Genomic DNA, 24,621 nt, shown 5'->3' on the forward strand with positions numbered 1-24,621 from the left:
CTTTCTGGTCTTGTCCATCTCATGGTCAGATGTGTAAGGTCAGTACAATAGGGAAAGGTTATGGTCTTTCTTCTTGCATAGTGCAATGTATTGTCAGTGTTTACTAACCAGTTCCAGGAGCGTGTAGGGCACAGTGTACGTAACCACAGGGGCATTGGAAACTGTAGTGGTCACTATTTATATTTCCTGCTGCTTAAATTGCAGCCAGGGCCAGGTAAGATGTTGTCACTGCTGGGTTTGGGGACAGGAAACGTGACAATATGGTGAGTATAAACAGTAAGTGCAACAAACCACAATAACAAATATGAGAGCACAAATCTGCTGTTTAATAAACCGTATCAGAGCTGGTATTACAGAGGTGACACCATGTGACATAACAATGCATTTTTATACCAGGGGACGCTACTTTCAAATCTATTTTTTACACAGCAAACCCGGCTTGCAGTGCTTGCCGTGCCAACGGATTTTGTGTGTAGATTGTAACCTCTTGGTCTCAGACAAACCCCGCAGGGACTGGCTATGGAATTTTCCTCGGAAAGGGGTGAACCCCGCTGGACGTCTTTGTAGGCGGCTGATCTCAGACAAACCCCGCAGGGACTGGCTATGGAATTTTCCTCGGAAAGGGGTGAACCCCGTTGGAACTCTTTGTAGGCGGCTGATCTCAGACAAATCCCGCAGGAACTGCTCAGTTTTTTCTTCACTCTCTGGAACATTTCTGTGAAACACAGAAGATTTATGCTCTGTGTAAAGTTCTACAACAGCTGCTGAGTCTCCATAAGACAGAAGAGGCTCATTTAAACTTCACCCAATTATGTGCAATTATTATGTGCAGCTGTAACGTCATGATGTTAGAGTCAAAATAGTCTAAAGTTACATGTTCTACTGTGTTACATGCGCTACTGTGTTACATGCTCTACTGTGTTACATGCGCTACTGTGTTACATGCGCTACTGTGTTACATGCTCTACTGTGTTACATGTTCTACTGTGTTACATGTGCTACTGTGTTACATGTGCTACTGTGTTACATGCGCTACTGTGTTACATGCTCTACTGTGTTACATGCGCTACTGTGTTACATGCGCTACTGTGTTACATGCGCTACTGTGTTACATGCTCTACTGTGTTACATGCGCTACTGTGTTACATGCGCTACTGTGTTACATGCGCTACTGTGTTACATGCTCTACTGTGTTACATGCGCTACTGTGTTACATGCGCTACTGTGTTACATGTGCTACTGTGTTACATGCGCTACTGTGTTACATGCTCTACTGTGTTACATGCTCTACTGTGTTACATGCTCTACTGTGTTACATGCGCTACTGTGTTACATGCTCTACTGTGTTACATGCTCTACTGTGTTACATGTGCTACTGTGTTACATGCGCTACTGTGTTACATGCTCTACTGTGTTACATGCGCTACTGTGTTACATGTGCTACTGTGTTACATGCGCTACTGTGTTACATGCTCTACTGTGTTACATGCTCTACTGTGTTACATGCGCTACTGTGTTACATGTGCTACTGTGTTACATGCGCTACTGTGTTACATGCGCTACTGTGTTACATGCGCTACTCCGTTACATGCGCTACTCCGTTACATGCTTTACTGTGTTACATGTGCTACTGTGTTACATGCTCTACTGTGTTACATGCGCTACTGTGTTACATGCTCTACTCTGTTACATGCTCTACTCTGTTACATGCTCTACTCTGTTACATGCGCTACTGTGTTACATGCGCTACTGTGTTACATGCGCTACTCTGTTACATGCTCTACTGTAGAAAAAGAAGAGAGAGCTACCAATGGCACTACTTATTGAGGATATTAGTTGTACCCCTGGATTATCTAATACATAGTGTGAGCTCAGTCACATTAAAGGTGAGAAAAGGTTAAGTGCTATGTAGTAAAAGAATTTATAAACAACCAACAAGATAGGCTGTGCCAGCCGTATCTTGATAAAGACTACATATATAGCACTCTAGGAAAAAAAATTGGGGATTGACATCTCCAAAAAAATGTACACTTGATTAGTACTCTAATTCCCTAATATGGAATTATTGACTGAGTTACAAGAATACGGATCAGTGAATTAAATTAAAACATAACTTTTATTGGACTATATATTAAAATAAATGGAAAGGAAAATACATTTAAAAACCCAGGAATGATTCAACTTTGATAGGAATTTTAAGCAGAGCTATAATAAACCACATAGATAGCTGATATAAAATGAATAGCAACTATAGATAATTGGGCTGGGATTCTGCCAGATCTAAAAGTTATCCATTTCTAATAAAAGTGGGAATTAACCCAAGAGAATGTTAGAACATTCATAATTCCAGTTAGTTTACTGAAACAAATACCAGGCTGTGTAGTGTAGTGATTATGGTATCTTGTGGTATACCATGTACTTAAATATGAAGTTCAGTATATTTTAGTTGCTCTTACAATGTTATCCCCTTTTGGGTGCAATGAGCTAACTATTGTTTCACCATAGTGCTGATATCAATGTCTCAATTGCGGTACGTATGTATTTTCTTTTAAAAGATTTGTATTGGATAACGTAATTCAGTTAGCTAATAGTTAACACTGAATTAGTGAATTATGCATATATTTATAAACACCATTAAATGGGTATCATCTGTATATTTATAGCTAAATATAGATATTCTAGATTCAGGCTGATGTCCAAATTGCTACGATATATTTCTGATTAATTTAGTCTCTGAGTTATTCCTAATGTAGGTAGACCATTGAATATTCACTGCAGCTGTTGTAACATAACATATGGGTTTACTGATATGTCTTATTGGTGGAGCTGAAGGTAGTACACAGTTATTCACCAGAGGTCTGTAACTACTCTGCAGTCTAAGAAGCTAAGTATAAATCGAGTAGACTTTAGCCGTTAATTAAACTATTGTACTCAGTATATGTGGACCTTATATAAAGAGTCTGCTGGTAAATATATAATGTTATATAGGTCAATATATGTGACTTATTGATTAATTGTTATAGGAGCCACTGACTGCAGCACCGTTATTGCGCCGCAAATGAGTACAGATCGGTCATCAGTAAATTAGCGACGTCAAAATCAAGGTTTTTATATTTGTTGACCTCTTAGCTGCGGAGAATATATCAATATAAACGGGTCGCTGAGGACACTCAGTACTTGTATTGGAGCTGGTTCACCGCAGATAGTAGACTGACAGTAATGTCAATGTAATGTCAGTGACTACTAGCGGTAATGCTTTAACCACCTTTTAAACTGATTGTCTATAGTCAAGTTCAGTCTCCCACATTAATGCTTTATATCGGTGTATCTTTGCAGAGATACCTGCCGTAATATTGTACTAAATATAAGCCATTAAGTATGACTTGTTATTCATTACCAAAATTATCAAATGCGCCCTGTATACAGATCTTCAATGAAGTGGTATGCACTGAAATTGCGGAATTAAAGGTACACCCCCCAAAGACAAATCTCTCCAAAAAGGAAAAACAGGCCTTAGCAGAAATTAAAGACTGGGACGATGTGATAATTTGCCAAGCAGACAAAGGTGGCAATATAGTCATCTGGCCTAATGAAATGTACATGCAAGAAGTGGAAAAACAATTAAAAGATACCACCTGTTACAAAAAACTTTGGAATTGTCCACTTGAAGATTTCAAAGACAAATATTCAAATCTAATAATGAATGCGAGAGTACATGGTGTCATTACAGCAAAGGAAAAGACATTTCTAACGGTCAATATGCCCAAGATTTCCACATTTTACTGCATACCCAAAATACATAAAATAAAGAACATCCACCCGGACGTCCGATTGTATCGGGAATAGACAATCTCACGGAAAAAGCCAGTAAATATGTGGATAGCAGACTAAGAGAATTTCTAACACAAATCCCTTCATATATTAAAGACACTACAGAAGCTCTGCAACAGTTACAGGATATTTGGTTAAATGACAACACATGGCTAGTGACAGCCGATGTAGAGGCCTTATACACCAGCATAAGCCACAAACTTGGTCTCCAAGCAGTTAAATACTACTTAGACATGTCCGCAGAAGAAAATTCAAATCACAATGAGTTCATTTTGAAACTACTTGAATTTGTACTGACTAAAAACTTCTTTTTGTTCAATAATAGGTACTACCTCCAAACCCAAGCAACAGCAATGGGTACAGCATGCGCACCAACCTATGCGAATGTATTATTAGGTTGGTGGGAGCAAACAATGGTATTTTCTGACAAATATGATATGTATACAAAATTCATCCCCTGTTGGCTTAGATTTATAGATGACATTCTATTCATCTGGGAGGGCACCAAAGAGAAACTTGATGAGTTCTTGACGGAACTGAACATCAATCAACTCAATATAAAACTAACATATCACACAAGTCAAAAGGAAGTGCCTTTTTTTGGATTTGTTAATATTCAAGAAACCTAATGGCCAGATAGGGACAGATCTTTACAGAAAATCCACAGCAACAAATACATTATTATTCAGCACAAGTGATCATGCACCAAATACCATTAAATCACTTCCAATTGAAGAGTTCCTGAGAACTAAAAGAAATTGCTCAGAAGAATCTTTGTTTAACAAAAGAGCACAAGAGCTGGATGAAAGATTACAAAAACGAGGTTACAGTAAAACATCTATCAGAAAGGCCAAAACGAGAGCCCGCTCAACTAATAGAAATGAATTATTACAATCAAAAAGAAAAAAATCTGACGGCAAAACAAGGCTTATTATGACTTACAACTCAAATAGTAAACAAGTCATTGATGTGATAAACAAACACTGGAAAATCTTGCAATCAGACTCCATATTAAAAAAACATTTAGGTAATAGAGTTGATGTGGGCTACAGAAGAAGCAAAAATCTGAAAGATATGATAAGCCCAAGCCATTTTTTTGGAAAAAAGGAAAACTATAAAGAAAAGCACTGTACAAGGCTCATACCCTTGTGGTACATGCAGTAGTTGCAAACACATGAAAAAAACTCACAGAATAAAAGATAGATTTGGCAAATCTCATGATATAAAAACATATATCAGTTGCAACTCATCAGGGGTCATTTACATGATCAAATGTGGATGCCCAACAATATATATAGGCCTGACGACACGCAAGTTATGAACCCGCTTACAAGAACATCTTCGAAATATAAAAAACGCGGCGAAAGACCTACATGACAAGAAAAATCTCACGTCAGTGGCCTATCATTTTCTAAAGTACCATAAAGGGAAAAACACCTCACTTACCTGTGCAGGGATTCAGAAGATCAGTTTAGGTATAAGAGGAGGTGATTTATCTAAAAATCTTCTACAACATGAAAGTAGATGGATTTTTTTAATGAACTCAGTCCAACCAGAGGGACTGAATGAACACAATAATTACTTTACATACCTATAAGTAAAGGAACAAACAGTCTTAACAAAATAAATACAATTACACCGATAATTATTAAGATCCTTGACTGAATATATGGAATGACTAGTCCCTAAAGCAGGCACTCCCAGTTATTACATCTTTCAACAGAATCACATGGATGTAAACACTACCACAACAATATTGTTCACTTTGAAAATATTTTTTTGAAAGAGGATAAAAAAAAAACCCTCCTCTTCTTTTTTCACAATTTTTTCAATAATAATTTTTTTGTATTAATAAATAACTTTTTTACTTTATTTTTATTTATTAAGAATCTCATTTTAGGTAATATTACCCAAGATTAATACCTTTATAGCACTTCAACACAAATTACTAAGTATAGGCACTTTTCCCTTAGAATAAAGTACATTTACTTTATGACAACACATTTTATTCAATCTCTAAGCACTATATATATAAAATGGTTATGATGCCAACAATCACACTCTTTATTATTTATTATACATTATATAGTTATAAAATGTATTAAATCACCAATATATTAACAACCTTGTTCTGTAAATAGAATTGATGTGATCAAAACATCTTTTAGTGATACCTAAAGTAATGTCATGTGTATAAGAATGCACAAATAATAACTAGCTATAGGCTAAAATAACATTAACATCCGTTGTTTATACACTAGTGCATCTATCAATTAAGATACACAATAGTATTTTCCCAAATAAACGTACTCAAAGGCAAAGAAAAATATATATATATATCGGTAATCCAGATCATGCCAAGAAATAACTGTAACAATGTAATCTTATGCTATGAGCATTACATAAATTCACCAATACATCAATATAATGACAGTCCTTTGTACAAATATGTATATATTCACACACAACAATGTATCAAATATACAAGATCCAACTGTAAACTACTGATCTCAAACATGAATGAAATATGTTTGATCTCGTATGTTACGGTACCAACTGTGTACCAAGGGTTAACCCCAGATTAACAATGTCCTGCATAGACAATCAGCAATTCACAACCCAGCCAGTTTCAGATTTAAAACAGAATGACATTTATTAAAAGGCAGCACACAGATTTATACAGGTTTTTGACCCCCCCTCAGATGGGGGTTGAAAGAATGTTGTACATTAGATAAAAGGGAGAAGCGCCCTTGACATGATACAATAGAATTATATTACTTAAATACTTTACTTAGGCAGATAACAACTTAAACACATTTGGCTTGTCTTATCACCTAGCGTATGTTCTCTGAGGGTGATTAAACAATGGCCTGTTTATTACTTAAATGTAATTATAGCACACAATAGCTGAGGCCAGAAAACCTGTCTTTATAAATTAGATTCTTAAAGCTAAACACAGTTAACTCTTTCAGTCCTGACAGAAGGGTCTGTCACATAGCTCCCCCCTTGTGGAACACTCCGGCAGACCCGGCTTGACCCTTTTGCGGGTCAACCTGGGGATGACCGGACTAGGAGGTGGTAGGCATGTCAGTTTGCTGGGACAATCCATCTGTATTCCCGTTATGAGAGAGAATCCCTGTCTGTATAAATAAGGGTTCAACCTCTTCAGTGCCCCGACTAGGGCTAAACAGTCCTTCAAAATATCATCGGCTTCTTTACGTGGTTTTTGTACCTGCTCTTTATAGGTATCCACAATCCCTTCATACTGACATAGGGTGCCCTTGAGTTGCTGCACCTCCCTATGAGCCAGCGTCAGCTTCTCCTCCAGTGTCACTAAGTTTGTCCTTAATGTTTCATGTTCCACTCTCAAGCTGGTGTTTTCTGCAGTCTGTCGGTGCAGCTTGTCTAGCAGAGATTCCTGTTCTAAACGTGCTTTTTCCTCTGCACTCCTCTTCTCTCCCGCTAGCACTGTTACATGATTATTTAACGTGACCATTTTATCCTCTACGTGACTCTTCTCCTTCATCAGTGCATTGTAACGTGACTCCCACATATCAATAGCGGATAGAGATTTACTGAGCTCAGCGTCCTGGTGCTTAGCAGCAGGGGGGTCAGTCTCTGCTGCACGGATCTGAGCACGGGTAGTCACAGGGTTAACATCAGCGGGACCCATGGGAGCATAGGCAGAAACAAGGGGGACCAAGGTATTTCCAAGGAGAACATCAGCTGGTAAATCCTTCATGACCCCCACATTCACAGGTCTAGCGCCCCCTCCCCAATCCAAATGCACCCTGGCAACAGGTAGGCGGAACACAGTGCCCCCTGCTACCCTCACAGCCACAGTGTCTCCAGTGTGCTGTTTCTCAGACACCAAGTTCTTTCGAAGCAAGGTCATGGTAGCACCAGTATCCCGTAGACCACTGACCTCCTTCCCATTCACTTTAACCAGTTGCCGGTTATTCCGGTGGGCAGCTTGCACAAGGTCTGCCTCATGTAGGATGCCCCAGCATTCTTGCGCCTCTACATAGCGGGCCGCAGGCTGAGGATTACGTGGGATTCCGCTAGCGGGTCTTCTCCAGGACTGTGCTTGGTTCGCTGCGTTTAGGGGACACTCTGGTCTTTTGTGCCCTAGTTGCTTACATCCAAAGCACCGAATAGGTTGTGAGTAGCCCCGCGAATTGAACCGGGCTCTCTGAGGGTAGTTCGTGGCCGGAGGCCGTGTGGTATAGCGGTGCGCCGGGGGTTGGTAACTGGCAGCTGCTGGGGTGACTGGGGGTCTGTACTCCACTCTAGCAGGGGGCTTAGTGGTAGCAGTATCCAGTTTGCGGGCATCCGTATACTCATCTGCCAGACGAGCAGCTTCATGCAGGGTGGAGGGTTTACGGTCCCGAACCCACTCTCGAACTCCTGCGGGTAACTTGTCTAAGCAATGTTCCAACAGGAATAGCTGCAGCACCTCTTCCCCAGACACGGCTTGGCACCCCGCTATCCAGTGAGCTGCTGTGCGGTGCACCTTACATGCCCACTCAAGGTAGGAATCACCAGCCAATTTAACAGTGTCTCTGAACCGCCTCCGGTATGCCTCCGGTGTAACCGCATACCTGGAGAGCAGAGCCTCTTTTACAGTATTATAATCCCCGACTTCCTCATCTGGAATGGCCCGAAAAGCCTCACTGGCCCGGCCGGATAATTTTCCGGATAATATCATGACCCAGTCCTCTGCGGGTACCTTGTGTAGTGCACATTGCCTCTCAAAATCCGCAAGGTACCCATCAATCTCTCCTTCTGTTTCCAGGAAGTTTTTAAAAGCTGCAAAATTTACTTTTCTCTTTTCCACTGGGTTTGCTGCAGCGCCGCTTTGGCGAAGTAGGTTGGCCTCCACAGCTGCTATGACCCGGTCGATAATTTCCGCAGATGGGTTGGGGCCATAATGTGCCAGTCTTATTTTAACCGCCCGATCAAAGCTTGCTTCTGCGGGGGTTCTGTCTGCTATGCTGGGCCCATTGGTTCCTTCTGTCCCTGGTACTCTTTCCATCTTAGTCAGTATTGTAATAATCCCCCTCTTCCTGAGGTTACTGGCTTGTGTAGTTGCTCTTCTGGGCGATAAGGTTCATTCCGTCGCTTGCCACCAATGTTACGGTACCAACTGTGTACCAAGGGTTAACCCCAGATGAACAATGTCCTGCATAGACAATCAGCAATTCACAACCCAGCCAGTTTCAGATTTAAAACAGAATGACAACTTTATTTGAAGGCAGCACACAGATTTATACAGGTTTTTGACCCCCCCTCAGATGGGGGTTGAAAGAATGTTGTACATTAGATAAAAGGGAGAAGCGCCCTTGACATGATACAATAGAATTATATTACTTAAATACTTTACTTAGGCAGATAACAACTTAAACACATTTGGCTTGTCTTATCACCTAGCGTCTGTTCTCTGAGGGTGATTAAACAATGGCCTGTTTATTACTTAAATGTAATTATAGCACACAATAGCTGAGGCCAGAAAACCTGTCTTTATAAATTAGATTCTTAAAGCTAAACACAGTTAACTCTTTCAGTCCTGACAGAAGGGTCTGTCACATCGTATTTCACGCTGACGTGGGTAAAGGTAAACATACACACCCCCACTCATGATTCACTAAAAATTCATGACATGCTAACGATAGGCGGAGTCAGTGGGTTGAAATACCCGCCAAGTTTTCACCTCCATAAAACCCTTTGAGAAAGCCGAATTGCTTGGCGAAACATGTCAGGGGAGGTTGGGAGTTAAATGGGCTCCTTATAGTGTAAAAATATGTTTTAATTATCAGGAATTACTTTGATTCAGTTATATATATGGTGACCAGCTTTAACTAAAAACTGCAGCGCAATATCGGTGATTTCTTAGTGGCACAGTTAATACTTAAATAACAAGTCATACTTAATGGTTTATATTTAGTACAATATTACGGCAGGTATCTCTGCAAAGATACACCGATATAAAGCATTAATGTGGGAGACTGAACTTGATTATAGACAATCAGTTTAAAAGGTGGTTAAAGCATTACCGCTAGTAGTCACTGACATTACATTGACATTACTGTCAGTCTACTATCTGCGGTGAACCAGCTCCAATACAAGTACTGAGTGTCCTCAGCGACCCGTTTATATTGATATATTCTCAGCAGCTAAGTGGTCAACAAATATAAAAACCTTGATTTTGACGTCGCTAATTTACTGATGATCGATCTGTACTCATTTGCGGCGCAATAACGGTGCTGCAGTCAGTGGCTCCTATAACAATTAATCAATAAGTCACATATATTGACCTATATAACATTATATATTTACCAGCAGACTCTTTATATAAGGTCCACATATACTGAGTACAATAGTTTAATTAACGGCTAAAGTCTACTCGATTTATACTTAGCTTCTTAGACTGCTGAGTAGTTACAGACCTCTGGTGAATAACTGTGTACTATCTTCAGCTCCACCAATAAGACATATCAGTAAACCCATATGTTATGTTACAACAGCTGCAGTGAATATTCAATGGTCTACCTACATTAGGAATAACTCAGAGACTAAATTAATCAGAAATATATCGTAGCAATTTGGACATCAGCCTGAATCTAGAATATCTATATTTAGCTATAAATATACAGATGATACCCATTTAATGGTGTTTATAAATATATGCATAATTCACTAATTCAGTGTTAACTATTAGCTAACTGAATTACGTTATCCAATACAAATCTTTTAAAAGAAAATACATACGTACCGCAATTGAGACATTGATATCAGCACTATGGTGAAACAATAGTTAGCTCATTGCACCCAAAAGGGGATAACATTGTAAGAGCAACTAAAATATACTGAACTTCATATTTAAGTACATGGTATACCACAAGATACCATAATCACTACACTACACAGCCTGGTATTTGTTTCAGTAAACTAACTGGAATTATGAATGTTCTAACATTCTCTTGGGTTAATTCCCACTTTTATTAGAAATGGATAACTTTTAGATCTGGCAGAATCCCAGCCCAATTATCTATAGTTGCTATTCATTTTATATCAGCTATCTATGTGGTTTATTATAGCTCTGCTTAAAATTCCTATCAAAGTTGAATCATTCCTGGGTTTTTAAATGTATTTTCCTTTCCATTTATTTTAATATATAGTCCAATAAAAGTTATGTTTTAATTTAATTCACTGATCCGTATTCTTGTAACTCAGTCAATAATTCCATATTAGGGAATTAGAGTGCTAATCAAGTGTACATTTTTTTGGAGATGTCAATCCCCAATTTTTGTTCCTAGTTCACTAGTACACAGCACCTAACAATGATGCTATAGACACAATAAGTGGGATAGAAGATTTTCATCTTCCACCTAATATAATTATCATATAAGTATCAATAACTATATTCCTTATTTACAACCAGTGGTGCCATTGGACCCTCTCCTCCTTTTATATATAGCACTCTAGGGGTTTTCATAACTATATTATATTACAAATTAAGTCAAAACAGAGGATGTGCAATAAAGATTGCGGATGGTAACTATAATAAGTTAAAAATTCACTTTTATTAGAAGCATAATTAAAATTGGAAAAACACACACTTAAAAACACACTTAGGAGCCTAGAGGTTATTATAATCTCTCACAGTTTATTTATTGCTGGGTTTAGTAGACATAATCCCCATTATTATTATTCTATGGTATTGAAATAAACAGTAAATAATACCATATTGTATATATTTCATATAAAGGGGGTTAATGTTCAACTGCTGGTGGGTTAAAGAAATATATTCCCCTTTTACGGGTAGGAGTTACTGTTAGGATTGTAACAATATAGTCCCAAACAGGTTAAATTACTGTGTATTTTATATCCCCATAAGCTTAAATATAACTATTGAGGCTTATATTTAACTAAGTAACAATGATCAAATAGTTCACTTCTATTCAAGTTCAAAAACTGGCAATATTCATGTTGGCTGACTTCTATCTTTGTCATTTTATTTCAGGAACATGTATCGTACTTTGATTGAACTTAGCATATAATAATGCTATATTTCTGCAGCTGTTATGCCTGTGCTGAATAGAGGTTAACACCTGGTTGCATATATTCGTATTTTTGTATAAACCTGAAGTATCAGTCACTCACAGTAATAATTTATTAATGTGTGATTGGATGCAGCCACCAGTAAAGTCAGTATGGGTGTTGCTTCAGTGAGCTCAATAACCTTATTGTCTTATTTTTATAGCGTTTATCGTTTGCTTGGTTTGACTTTATATGAAAACTAATAATGCTGTGTTTTAGCATCTGTTTTGCCTATGTTAGATATAGGTTAACACAAAAGACTCAAATATTCGTATATATGTGCAATATTAATCTCTCCCGGTGTTGGTTTATTAATATGTGATTGCTTTTCAGCCACTGTTAAAGTTAGCATAGATGTTGCTTCAAAAAGCACAATGTTTTTAGCTGGAAGTGCGTTGGTTAATTTGTAAGCTTGTGTCTTAGATTGAATCGGACAAGCGCAATATTATAGTAAGCTGAATTGCCATACAAGGGTGACACAGACGTGAGATATTGAGCATATAAACTACAAGATAGGGTTGGTCTTTTATTATGTTTATAACTGTTGATCTATCATTGATCTAAACTATAATCATCAGTTGCTTGACTCACAGAAGAGCACCGCCAATAGCGGTATGTATGTCTGCACTAGTATTGAAAAATGTCATCGATAGCATCATTGGCAACCTGCCCAATATTGTGCTACACTGTTTCGTGTTATGTATTTAACAGTTAGCGTATTAGGGGATTGAAAGGATAAACACCTGTTGTTGGATTAGAATTTAGCTGTCATAGTAGAGCTGTATTTGTGTAAACAGTAGTGTTTATATTCATATGCATCAGCGTTAACGCCGCCCATGTTAGCGTTAAATAATACCACTAACTGTTACTCGAGTTTGTGGTTGTGAATCATAAATACTGATTCACTCTCGTTCCTCTGTGGTACCCAACTCATATTTTACAAAATATGGAGTTTAGCCTATACTTTGCTCAATAATAGTATAAAGTAACACCGATAAAGTAGTTATACTGAAAAAGTATGCGCTGTATATGCTCTTTCTATATCTCTATTGTTTTAAATTATATATCAACCCTAAAAGTATGCATGGATTGCCGGTGCTTGAACCGTGCAACATTTAAATAACCTTTTAAATTGTTTTACTTAGTCTGTAAATGGCACTTAAAATAGCATTTGAAAGTAAAATAGTGTTGACACCGGCTAGAATATATTCCGGTATCACATATTCTCCACATGCCAAAATTACAAAACACGATATGTCAGGCACTATCTTAGATCATACGTTATAATCCACCAATAATATATTTAAAAGAATTTGTACGTATGAAAACTCGCCTACAATTATCCGCACGATATTACTGGCAGTGTGTTAAGTCATAAGAGACTTTCTCCCAATATTGTGAAGCAAACTAATGAAGATAAAGGCCGTTTGTTTGTATAACGGTATACAGGTTCACCGCTCAAAAATGATAACAGTTCTAATGTGGCCCCACGCTGATAGAGGTTAAATGTTAGGGATCTTACGGTAATGCTCCCAGAAGGTACCCACTTCCCAGTTATTAAATTAAATGATAAAGTAATAATGATACATTAACCACAAGGCTGCCTAAGGCAAGCTCCAAGGGCTCATCACCAGTACCCTAACGTCCCTAACATGTTTCGCCTTGCGGCTTTTTCAAAGAGTGAGCGCGCCGCTCAAGTACCGGACTTATAAAGCGTGATAGCCACGCCTCTAAGGATGATGTCATTGATGTTTTACCAATCCTCGTCCTAATATGAATAGATACTCTACTGTGTTACATGCGCTACTCTGTTACATGCGCTACTCTGTTACATGCTCTACTCTGTTACATGCTCTACTGTGTTACATGTGCTACTGTGTTACATGCGCTACTGTGTTACGTGTGCTACTGTGTTACATGCTCTACTGTGTTACATGCTCTACTGTGTTACATGTGCTACTGTGTTACATGCGCTACTGTGTTACATGCCCTACTCTGTTACATGCTCTACTCTGTTACATGCTCTACTCTGTTACATGTGCTACTCCGTTACATGCTTTACTGTGTTACATGCTCTACTCTGTTACATGCTCTATTGTGTTTCATGCTCTACTATGTTACATGCTCTACTGTGTTACATGCGCTACTGTGTTACATGTTCTACTGTGTTACATGCTCTACTGTGTTACATGCTCTACTGTGTTACATGCTCTACTGTGTTACATGCGCTACTGTGTTACATGTTCTACTGTGTTACATGCTCTACTGTGTTACATGCGCTACTCTGTGACATGCTCTACTGTGTTACATGCGCTACTCTGTTACATGCGCTACTCTGTTACATGCACTACTGTGTTACATGCGCTACTGTGTTACATGTGCTACTGTGTTACATGTTCTACTGTTTTACATGCTCTACTGTGTTACATGCGCTACTCCATTACTTGCACTTCTCCGTTACATGCGCTACTGTGTTACATGCGCTACCGTGTTACATGCTCTACTCCATTACACTATGAGATAATATTAATATATACACTAGTAATATCTGATTGTTACAATATGAGATAATACTGTAATACTAATATATACACTAGTAACATCTGATTGTTACAATATGAGATAATACTGTAATACTAATATATACACTACTAACATCTGATTGTTACAATATAAGATAATACTGTAATACTAATATATACACTAGTAACATCTGATTGTTACAATATGAGATAATACTGTAATACTAATATATACACTAGTAACATCTGATTGTTACAATATGAGATAATACTGTAATACTAATATATACACTACTAACATCTGATTGTTACAATATAAGATAATACTGTAATACTAATATATACACTACTAACATCTGATTGTTACAATATAAGATACTACAGTAATACTAATATATACACTAGTAATATCTGATCGTTACATGAAGATATAATACAGTAATACTAATATATACACTAGTAATATCTGATTGTTACATAAAGATATAATTCTGTAATAATAATATATACGCTAGTAACATCTGATTGTTACAATATGAGATAATACTGTAATACTAATATATACACTAGTATTATCTGATTGTTACAATATGAGATAATACTGTAATACTAATATATACACTACTAACATCTGATTGTTATAATACAAGATACTACAGTAATACTAATATATACACTAGTAATATCTGATTGTTACATAAAGATATAATACTGTAATACTAATATATACACTAGTAACATCTGATTGTTACATAAAGATATAATACTGTAATACTAATATATACACTAGTAACATCTGATTGTTACAATATGAGATAATACTGTAATACTAATATATACACTAGTAACATCTGATTGTTACAATATGAGATAATACTGTAATACTAATATATACACTAGTAACATCTGATTGTTACAATATGAGATAATACTATAATACTAATATATACACTAGTATCATCTGATTGTTACATAAAGATATAATACTGTAATACTAATATATACACTAGTAACATCTGATTGTTACATAAAGATATAATACTGTAATCCCTATGAAAATAAAAAGCCTCCCCAAAATAAATGCTCCCCCTAATCTAATCTAAACTACCAATAGCCCTTAAAAGGGCCTTTTGTAGGGCATTGCCCAAAGTTAAACAGCTCTTTTACTCTAAAAAAATACTAAGTCCTCCCAACAGTAAACCCCACCCACCAAACCCCCCCCCAAAAAAAACTAACACTAAAAAAACCTAAACTACCCATTGCCCCTAAAGGGGCATTTGTATGGGCTTTGCCCTTAATAGGGCATTCAGCTCTTTTACAAATGCCCATTAAATCCCTAATTTAAAAAAACCCAAAACTCCAAAGAATTAAAAAAAAGCCTAAGTCTAACACCCAAATAGTTACTCACGGTTCCTGAAGTCCGGCGGTGAAGTCTTGTTCCAGGCGGTGAAGTCTTCTTCCAAGCGGCCAACATCTTCCAAGCGTGGGACCTCTTATTTCTTCATCCAGGACCAAGCCAGCGGGGAGCGGAGATGACTGCGGAACTGAAGACCGATGAACGCGGAGCTATGGAGCGTGGAGGTTCCTCTTCGTACGATCACCGCCGCACACTGACTATTGAATGCAAGGTACGCGTTTAAATATGGTGTACCTTGCATTTCTATTGGCTAAAAAAATTAAAATCAGCCAATAGGATTAGTGATGTCGCGAACAGTTCGCCGGAGAACAGTTCCCGGCGATCTTAGCTTGTTCGCATTCGCTGCGGCGGGCAAACATATGCGATGTTCGATCCGCCCCCTATTCGTCATCATTGAGTAAACTTTGACCCTGTATCTCACAGTCTGCAGACACATTTCAGCCAATCAGCAGCAGACACTCCCTCCCAGACCCTCCCAGCTTCTGGGCAGCAGCCATTTTAGAATCATTCTGATCCTGCATTCTTAGTGAGAGGAGGGATAGTGCTGCTGCTGCTGCTGATTTAATAGGGAAATCGATAGCTAGGCTAGTGTATTCAGTGTCCACTACAGTCCTGAAGGACTCATCTGATCTCTACTGTAAGGACAGCACCCCAAAAAGCCCTTTTTAGGGCTAGAACATCAGTCTGCTTTTTTTTTTTTTTTTTTTTTGTAATCTTATTGCATTTGCCTGCCTGTCAGCCTGTGTGTGAGGCTCACAGCATATAATGTGCCTACTTGCTCACTGCCACCACTCATATCTGGTGTAACATTAGTGTAAATTTAAAAAAAAAAAAAACTTTTACATCATTCTGCTAGTGTTATTTAATTTTAGTTGCCAGGCCAGCCTGCCACTAGTGCCAGCCTGTGTGTCAGGATCCCAGCATATACTGTGCCTACTTCCATCCTCAGTGCCACCACTCATGTCTGTTGTAACATTAGTGTAAATTTTTTCAAAAAAAACTTTTACATCAGTCTGCTAGTGTTATTTATTTGCAGTTGCCTGCCTGCCAGCGTGTGTGCCAGGCCCACTTGCCAAGTTAGTGGCACCACTCATATTTGTTGTAACAGTAGTGTAAATATTTAAAAAAAAAACTTTTTTGACTGTGAAACATCAGTCTGCTAGTGCAATCGAATTGCAGTTGCCTGCCTGCCAGCGTGTTTGCCAGGCCCACTTGCCAAGTTAGTGGCACCACTCATATTTGTTGTAACAGTAGTTTAAATATTTAAAAAATAAACATTTTTGTCTGCTTTTTTTGTGTCAGGCTCACAGCGTATACTGTGCCCACTTGCCCAGTGCCACCACTCATATCTTGTTTAATAGTAGTGTAATTGTACATTTAAAAAAAAATAAACTTTTTGGATTGTGAAACATCAGTCTGCTTTTTGGTGTCAGGCTCATAGCGTATACTGTGCCCACTTGCCCAGTGGCACCACTCATATTTTGTTTAATAGTAGTGTAAGTCTACATTTAAAAAAAAATGACAGGCAGAAGCAGGCCACCCCGCAGGTGCCATCGTGGTCCTGTGATTCCCTTTTGACCCTACAATAATGCACAGTGTTCAGAGGCCACGTGCCATGAACGCGAAAAGTTCTGAGGAGGACCTAGTTGAATGGCTAACACAGGACACCCAATCTTCTACAGCTTCCGCTCAGAACCTTGATGCACCATCCACCTCCAGCTTAGCTTCGGGCACCTCTCAAGTGACCAGTGCCACTCGCCCGCCTGCCGCCACCACCAACACTAGCACCACAGCCGCTTCACTTGATCTGTCAGAGCAGTTATTGACACATCAGTTGGAAGAAATGAGTGATTCACAACCATCATTGACAGAGGATGTAGATAACAGTGATATGTCTCAGTCAGGCAGCATTACAGACATGGACGTACGGTGTGATGATGATGGTGATGTTGTACCCACTGCTGCTTCCTTTGTTGATTTGTCAGATACAAGTGAAGCGGTTGATGATGATGCGTCCGTGGATGTCACGTGGGTGCCCTCTAGAAGAGAAGAAGAAGAGGGGGAAAGTTCAGATGGGGAGACAGAGAGGAGGAGGAGGAGACGAGTTGGAAGCAGGGGGAGGTCATCGCAAGGAGCGAGTGGCACAGTCAGACAGCATGCATCGGCACCCGGGGTCAGCCAGACAGCACGCCAATCAACGCATGCTGTTGCCACCACCAGAATGCCGTCATCGCAGAGCTCAGCAGTGTGGCATTTTTTTTGTGTGTCTACCTCTGACAACAGCGATGCCATTTTCAACCTGTGCCAAAAGAAACTGAGTCGTGGGAAGTCCAACACCCACCTAGGTACAACTGCTTTGCGAAGGCACATGGTCTCACATCACAAACGCCGATGGGATGAACACATGAGTAGAAGCAGCACACAAACTCAAAGCCGCCATCCTCCTCCTGGTCCAGCATCTTCAGCCACGTCAACCACTGCTGTACTCCTTTCCCCCTCTCAACCATCCGCCACTCAGTCTCTATTATGTAGCAGTTCCTGGACATCTGCCCACAGTCAGGTGTCTGTCAAGGACATGTTTGAGTGTAAGAAGCCAATTTCCCAAAGTCACCCCCTTGCCCGGCATCTGACAGCTGGCTTGTCTGAACTCTTAGCCCGCCAGCTTTTACCATACAAGCTGGTGGAGTCTGAGGTGTTCAAAAAATTTGTATCTATTGGGACACCGAAGTGGAAGGTACCCGGCTGAAATTTCTTTTCACAAAAGGCAATCCCAAACCTGTACTCGATTGTGCGAAAGGAAGTAATGTCATGTCTGGCACACAGCGTTGGGGCAAGGGTCCATCTGACCACTAATAGCTGGTCTGCAAAGCATGGTCAGGGCAGGTATATCACCTACACTGTGCATTGGGTAAACCTGCTGACGGCTGACAAGCATGGAATGCGTGGCTCTGCAGAGGAGTTGGTGACACCGCCACGACTTGCAGGCAGGCCTGCTGCTACCTCCTCTACTCCTCCTACTCCATCCTCTTCCATAACCTCTTCCTCGGCTGAGTCCTCTTCTGCTGCTGCGTCTTGCTCCACATCAACGGCACCCCCCCAGCTCCCCAGGTACTATTCAACATCCCGGATACGGCAGTGTCACGCCGTCTTGGGGTTGACTTGCCTGAAAGCAGAGAGTCACACCGCACCAGCACTCCTGTCCGCCCTGAACGCACAGGTGGATCAGTGGCTGACTCCGCACCAACTGTAGATTGGCAAAGTTGTTTCTGACAATGGAAGTAATTTGGTGGCGGCATTGAAATTGGGCAAGTTGACACATGTGCCGTGCATGGCACATGTGTGTAATCTGATTGTACAACGCTTTGTGCATAAGTACCCAGGCTTACAGGACGTCCTGAAGCAGGCCAGGAAGGTGTGTGGCCATTTGAGGCATTCCTACACGGCCATGGCACACTTTTCCAATATCCAGCAGCGAAACAACATGCCAGTGAAGCGCTTGATTTGCGACAGCCCGACACATTGGAATTCAACACTCCTAATGTTCGACCACCTGCTCCAACAAGAAAAAGCTGTTAACGAGTATTTGTATGCCCGGGGTGCTAGGACAGCCTCTGGGGAGCTGGGGATTTTTTTGCCACGTTACTGGACGCTCATGCGCAATGCCTGTAGGCTCATGCGTCCTTTTGAGGAGGTGACAAACCTAGTCAGTCACACCGAAGGCACCATCAGCGACATCATACCATTTGTTTTCTTCCTGCAGTGTTCCCTGCGAAGAGTGCTGGATAAGGCCATAGATGAGCGTGAAGAGGAAGAGGAAGAGTTGTGGTATCCATCACCACCAGAAACAGCCTTATCAGCATCCCTTGCTGGACCAGTGGCAACGCAGGAAGAGGATTGTGAGGAAGAGGAGTCAGAGGAGGAATGTGGCTTTGAGGAGGAGGAAGAAGACCAAGCACAACAGGCATCCCAGGGTGCTCGTTGTTGTCACCTATCTGGTACCCGTGGTGTTGTACGTGGCTGGGGGGAAGAAGATACCTTCAGTGAGATCAGTGAGGACGAGGAACGGGACATGAGTAGCTTGGCATCCAACCTTGTGCAAATGGGGTCTTTCATGCTGTCGTGCCTGTTGAGGGACACTCATATAAAAAAGCTGAAGGAGAACGAACTGTACTGGGTGTCCACGCTACTAGACCCCCGGTATAAGCATAAAGTGACTGAAATGTTACCGAATTCCCGCAAGTCGGAAAGGATGGAGCAGTTCAAAAATAAATTAAAAATATGCTTTACACAGCGTATAAGGGTGATGTCACAGCACAACGGGAATCTAACAGGGGAAGAGATGAAAGTAATCCTCCTCCTCCCATGACCACGCCGGTAAGGACAGGACGCTTTCCAGACGTGTTGTTGATGGAGGACATGCGGACCTTTTTAACTCATATGCATTGCCACAGCCCTTCAGGATCCAGCCTCAGAGAACGACTCAACCGACAGGTAGCAGACTACCTCACCTCACAGCGGCTGCAATAACACCTAATTTTTCAGGCATCTGTACATGCCTAATTTTTCTGGCCTCTTGTGCTGCACTGTGGCTACAAAACCCAAACCCAAAAAAAGGAACATAACAGGGATTAAACTGCTAAGAATAGTACTACTTAACACACCACTCATATCTGGTGGCACAGTAGATTGCACGCGCAGTGCCCCAAATTTGAAGTAGGAGGACCGACCAAGCATCTTTTTCCATCTCCCGGTTCCTAAAAATTATCTCCGGGTTCCTAAAAACGATGCCATACCTGTACTCGATTGTGCAAAAGGAAGTCATGGCATATGGGGTCTTTCATGCTGTCGTGCCTGTTGAGGGTCGGGGACCCTCGTATAAAAAAGCTGAAGGAGAACGACCTGTACTGGGTGTCCAAGCATCTTTTTCCATCTCCCGGTTCCTAAAAATTATCTCCGGGTTCCTAAAATCGATGCCATACCTGTACTCGATTGTGCAAAAGGAAGTCATGGCATATGGGGTCTTTCATGCTGTCATGCCTGTTTAGGGTTGGGGACCCTCGTATAAAATGCTGAATGAGAACGACCTGTACTGGGTGTCCAAGCATCTTTTTCCATCTCCCGGTTCCTAAAAATTATCTCCGGGTTCCTAAAATCGATGCCATACCTGTACTCGATTGTGCAAAAGTAAGTCATGGCATATGGGGTCTTTCATGCTGTTGTGCCTGTTGAGGGTCGGGGACCCGCGTATAAAAAAGGCTGAAGGAGAACGGCCTGTACTGGGTGTCCAAGCATCTTTTTCAATCTCCCGGTTCCAAAAATCCATGCCATATACACGTCCCCTGGCATCTTTATTGCATCTTTTGATCTATGTAATTCGTATCTATCAAATGTATATTGCATCTTTTGATCTATGTAATTTGTATCTATCAAATGTATATTGCATCTTTTGATCTATGGAATTCGTATCTATCAAATGTATATTGCATCTATTGATCTATGGAATTCGTATCTATCAAATGTATATTGCATCTTTTGATCTATGTCATTCGTATCTATCAAATGTATATTGCATCTTTTGATCTATGTAATTCGTATCTATCAAATGTATATTGCATCTAATGATCTATGTAATTTGTATCTATCAAATGTATATTGCATCTTTTGATCTATGTAATTCGTATCTATCAAATGTATATTGCATCTATTGATCTATGTAATTCGTATCTATCAAATGTATATTGCATCTATTGATCTATGTAATTTGTATCTATCAAATGTATATTGCATCTTTTGATCTATGTAATTCGTATCTATCAAATGTATATTACATCTATTGATCTATGTAATCTATCTATCAAATCTATCTATCTCGTGGCCGGACTGTTTTGTGACAGCCACTTGTGTTTCAGCCAAATTTGAAGTAGGAGGACCGACCAAGCATCTTTTTCCATCTCCCGGGTTCCTAAAATCCATGCCATATACACCTCCCCCGATAGGGAGAGTAACAGGTATTAAACTGCTAAGAATAGTACTACTTAACACACCACTCATATCTGGTGGCACAATAGATTGCACGCGCAGTGCCCCAAATTTGAAGCAGGAGGACCGAACAAGCATCTTTTTCCATCTCCCGGTTCCGAAAATCCATGCCATATACACGTCCCCTGGCGCTGCAACTGCCTCTGGGAACCTTACCATGGGTCCAAGACCGCACGTCTTGTAATTCTCTGTCTGGGAAATTATCTATCTATCAAATCTATCTAACTATCAATCGTATCTATCAAATATATATTGCATCGATTGATCTATGTAATTCGTATATATCAAATGTATATTGCATCTATTGATCTATGTAAATCGTATCTATCAAATGTATATTGCATCTATTGATCTATGTAATTCGTATGTATCAAATGTATATTGCATCTATTGATCTATCGCCTAGATTTAGAGTTCTGCGTTAGCCGTCAAAACCAGCGTTAGGGGGTCCTAACGCTGGTTTTGGCCGCCCGCTGGTATTTAGAGTCAGTCAGGAAAGGGTCTAACGCTCACTTTCCAGCCGCAACTTTTCCATACCGCAGATCCCCTTATGTCAATTGCGTATCCTATCTTTTCAATGGGCTCTTTCTAACGCCAGTATTTAGAGTCTTGGCTGAAGTGAGCGTTAGAAATCTAACGACAAGACTCCAGCCGCAGCAAAAAGCCAGGAGTTAAGAGATTTCTGGGCTAACGCCGGTTCATAAAGCTCTTATCTACTGTGCTCTAAAGTACACTAACACTCATAAACTACCTATGTACCCCTAAACCGAGGCCCCCCCACATCGCCGCCACTCTATTACATTTTTTTAACCCCTAATCTGCCGACCGCACACCGCCGCAACCTACATTATCCCTATGTACCCCTAATCTGCTGCCCCTAACATCGCCGACCCCTATATTATATTTATTAACCCCTAATCTGCCCCCCCAACGTCACCGCTACCTACCTACAATTATTAACCCCTAATCTGCCGACCGGACCTCACCACTACTATAATAAATGTATTAACCCCTAAAGCTAAGTCTAACCCTAACACCCCCCTAAGTTAAATATAATTTAAATCTAACGAAATAAAATAAATCTTATTAAATAAATTATTCCTATTTAAATCTAAATACTTACCTGTAAAATAAACCCTAATATAGCTACAATAAAATTATAATGATATTGTAGCTATTTTAGGATTAATATTTATTTTACAGGCAACTTTGTATTTATTTTAACCAGGTACAATAGCTATTAAATAGTAATTAACTATTTAATAGTTACCTAGTTAAAATAATTACAAAATGACCTGTAAAATAAATCCTAACCTAAGTTACAATTAAACCTAACACTTCACTATCAATAAATTAATTAAATAAACTATCTACAATTATCTACAATTAAATCAACTAAACTAAATTACAAAAACAAACAAACACTAAATTACAAAAAATAAAAAAAGATTACAAGAATTTTAAACTAATTACACCTACTCTAAGCCCCCTAAAAAAATAACAAAGCCCCCCAAAATAAAAAAATGCCCTACCCTATTCTAAAATAAAAATTTAACAGCTCTTTTACCTTACCAGCCCTTAAAAGGGCCTTTTGCGGGGCATGCCCCAAAGAAAACAGCTCTTTTGCATTTAAATAAACATACAATACCTCCCCAACATTACAACCCACCACCCACATACCCCTAATCTAACCCAAACCCCCCTAACACTAAGCCCCTGAAGATCTTCCTACCTTGTCTTCACCACACCAGGTATCACCGGTCCGTCCAGAAGAGGGTCCGAAGTCTTCCTCCTATCCGGCAAGAAGAGGTCCAGAAGAGGCTCCGAAGTCTTCCTCCTATCCGGCAAGAAGAGGAGAACCGGACCGGCAAACATCTTCATCCAAGCGGCATCTTCTATCTTCTTCCATCCGGCGCGGAGCGGGACCATCTTGAAGCAGCCGATGCGGATCCATCCTCTTCTTCCGACGTCCTAAGTCCGAATGAAGGTTCCTTTAAATGACATCATCCAAGATGGCGTCCCTCGAATTCCGATTCTATTGGCTGTTCCAATCAGCCAATGTTCCGATCAGCCAATAGAATGCGAGCTCAATCTGATTGGCTGATTGGATCAGCCAATCCGATTGAACTTGAATCTGATTGGCTGATTCAATCAGCCAATCAGATTTTTCCTACCTTAATTCCGATTGGCTGATAGAATCCTATCAGCCAATTGGAATTCGAGGGACGCCATCTTGGATGATGTCATTTAAAGGAACCTTCATTCGGACTTAGGACGTCGGAAGAAGAGGATAGATCCGCGTCGGCTGCTTCAAGATGGTCCCGCTCCGCGCCGGATGGAAGAAGATAGAAGATGCCGCTTGGATGAAGATGTTTGCTGGTCTGGATCTCCTCTTCTTGCCGGATAGGATGAAGACTTCGGAGCCTCTTCTGGACCTCTTCTTGCCGGATAGGAGGAAGACTTCGGACCCTCTTCTGGACGGATCGGTGATACCCGGCGTGGTGAAGACAAGGTAGGAAGATCTTCAGGGGCTTAGTGTTAGTTTTTTTAAGGGGGGTTCGGGTAAGATTAGGGGTATGTGGGTGGTGGGTTGTAATGTTGAGGGGGGTATTGTATGTTTATTTAAATGCAAAAGAGCTGTTTTCTTTGGGCATGCCCCGCAAAAGGCCCTTTTAAGGGCTGGTAAGCTAAAAGAGCTGTTAAATTTTTATT

General features: G+C 40.1%; 1 protein-coding gene across 2 annotated transcripts in view; it reads right to left on the minus strand.

Annotated features, from left to right (window-relative positions):
• Positions 1-305: 305 nt before the first annotated feature.
• Positions 306-24,621, minus strand: part of LOC128664946 (kininogen-1-like) — a 93,555-nt gene continuing 69,239 nt past the window's right edge. For both annotated transcript variants that reach the window (XM_053719737.1, XM_053719736.1), the window contains exon 3: positions 306-715. In XM_053719737.1, the coding sequence (XP_053575712.1) occupies positions 415-715 (301 nt within the window). In that variant the 3' untranslated portion in view covers positions 306-414. The remainder of the gene's footprint in view (positions 716-24,621) is intronic.

The sequence above is a fragment of the Bombina bombina genome, chromosome 6, assembly GCF_027579735.1.
Source record: "Bombina bombina isolate aBomBom1 chromosome 6, aBomBom1.pri, whole genome shotgun sequence".
Lineage (NCBI taxonomy): Eukaryota > Metazoa > Chordata > Amphibia > Anura > Bombinatoridae > Bombina > Bombina bombina.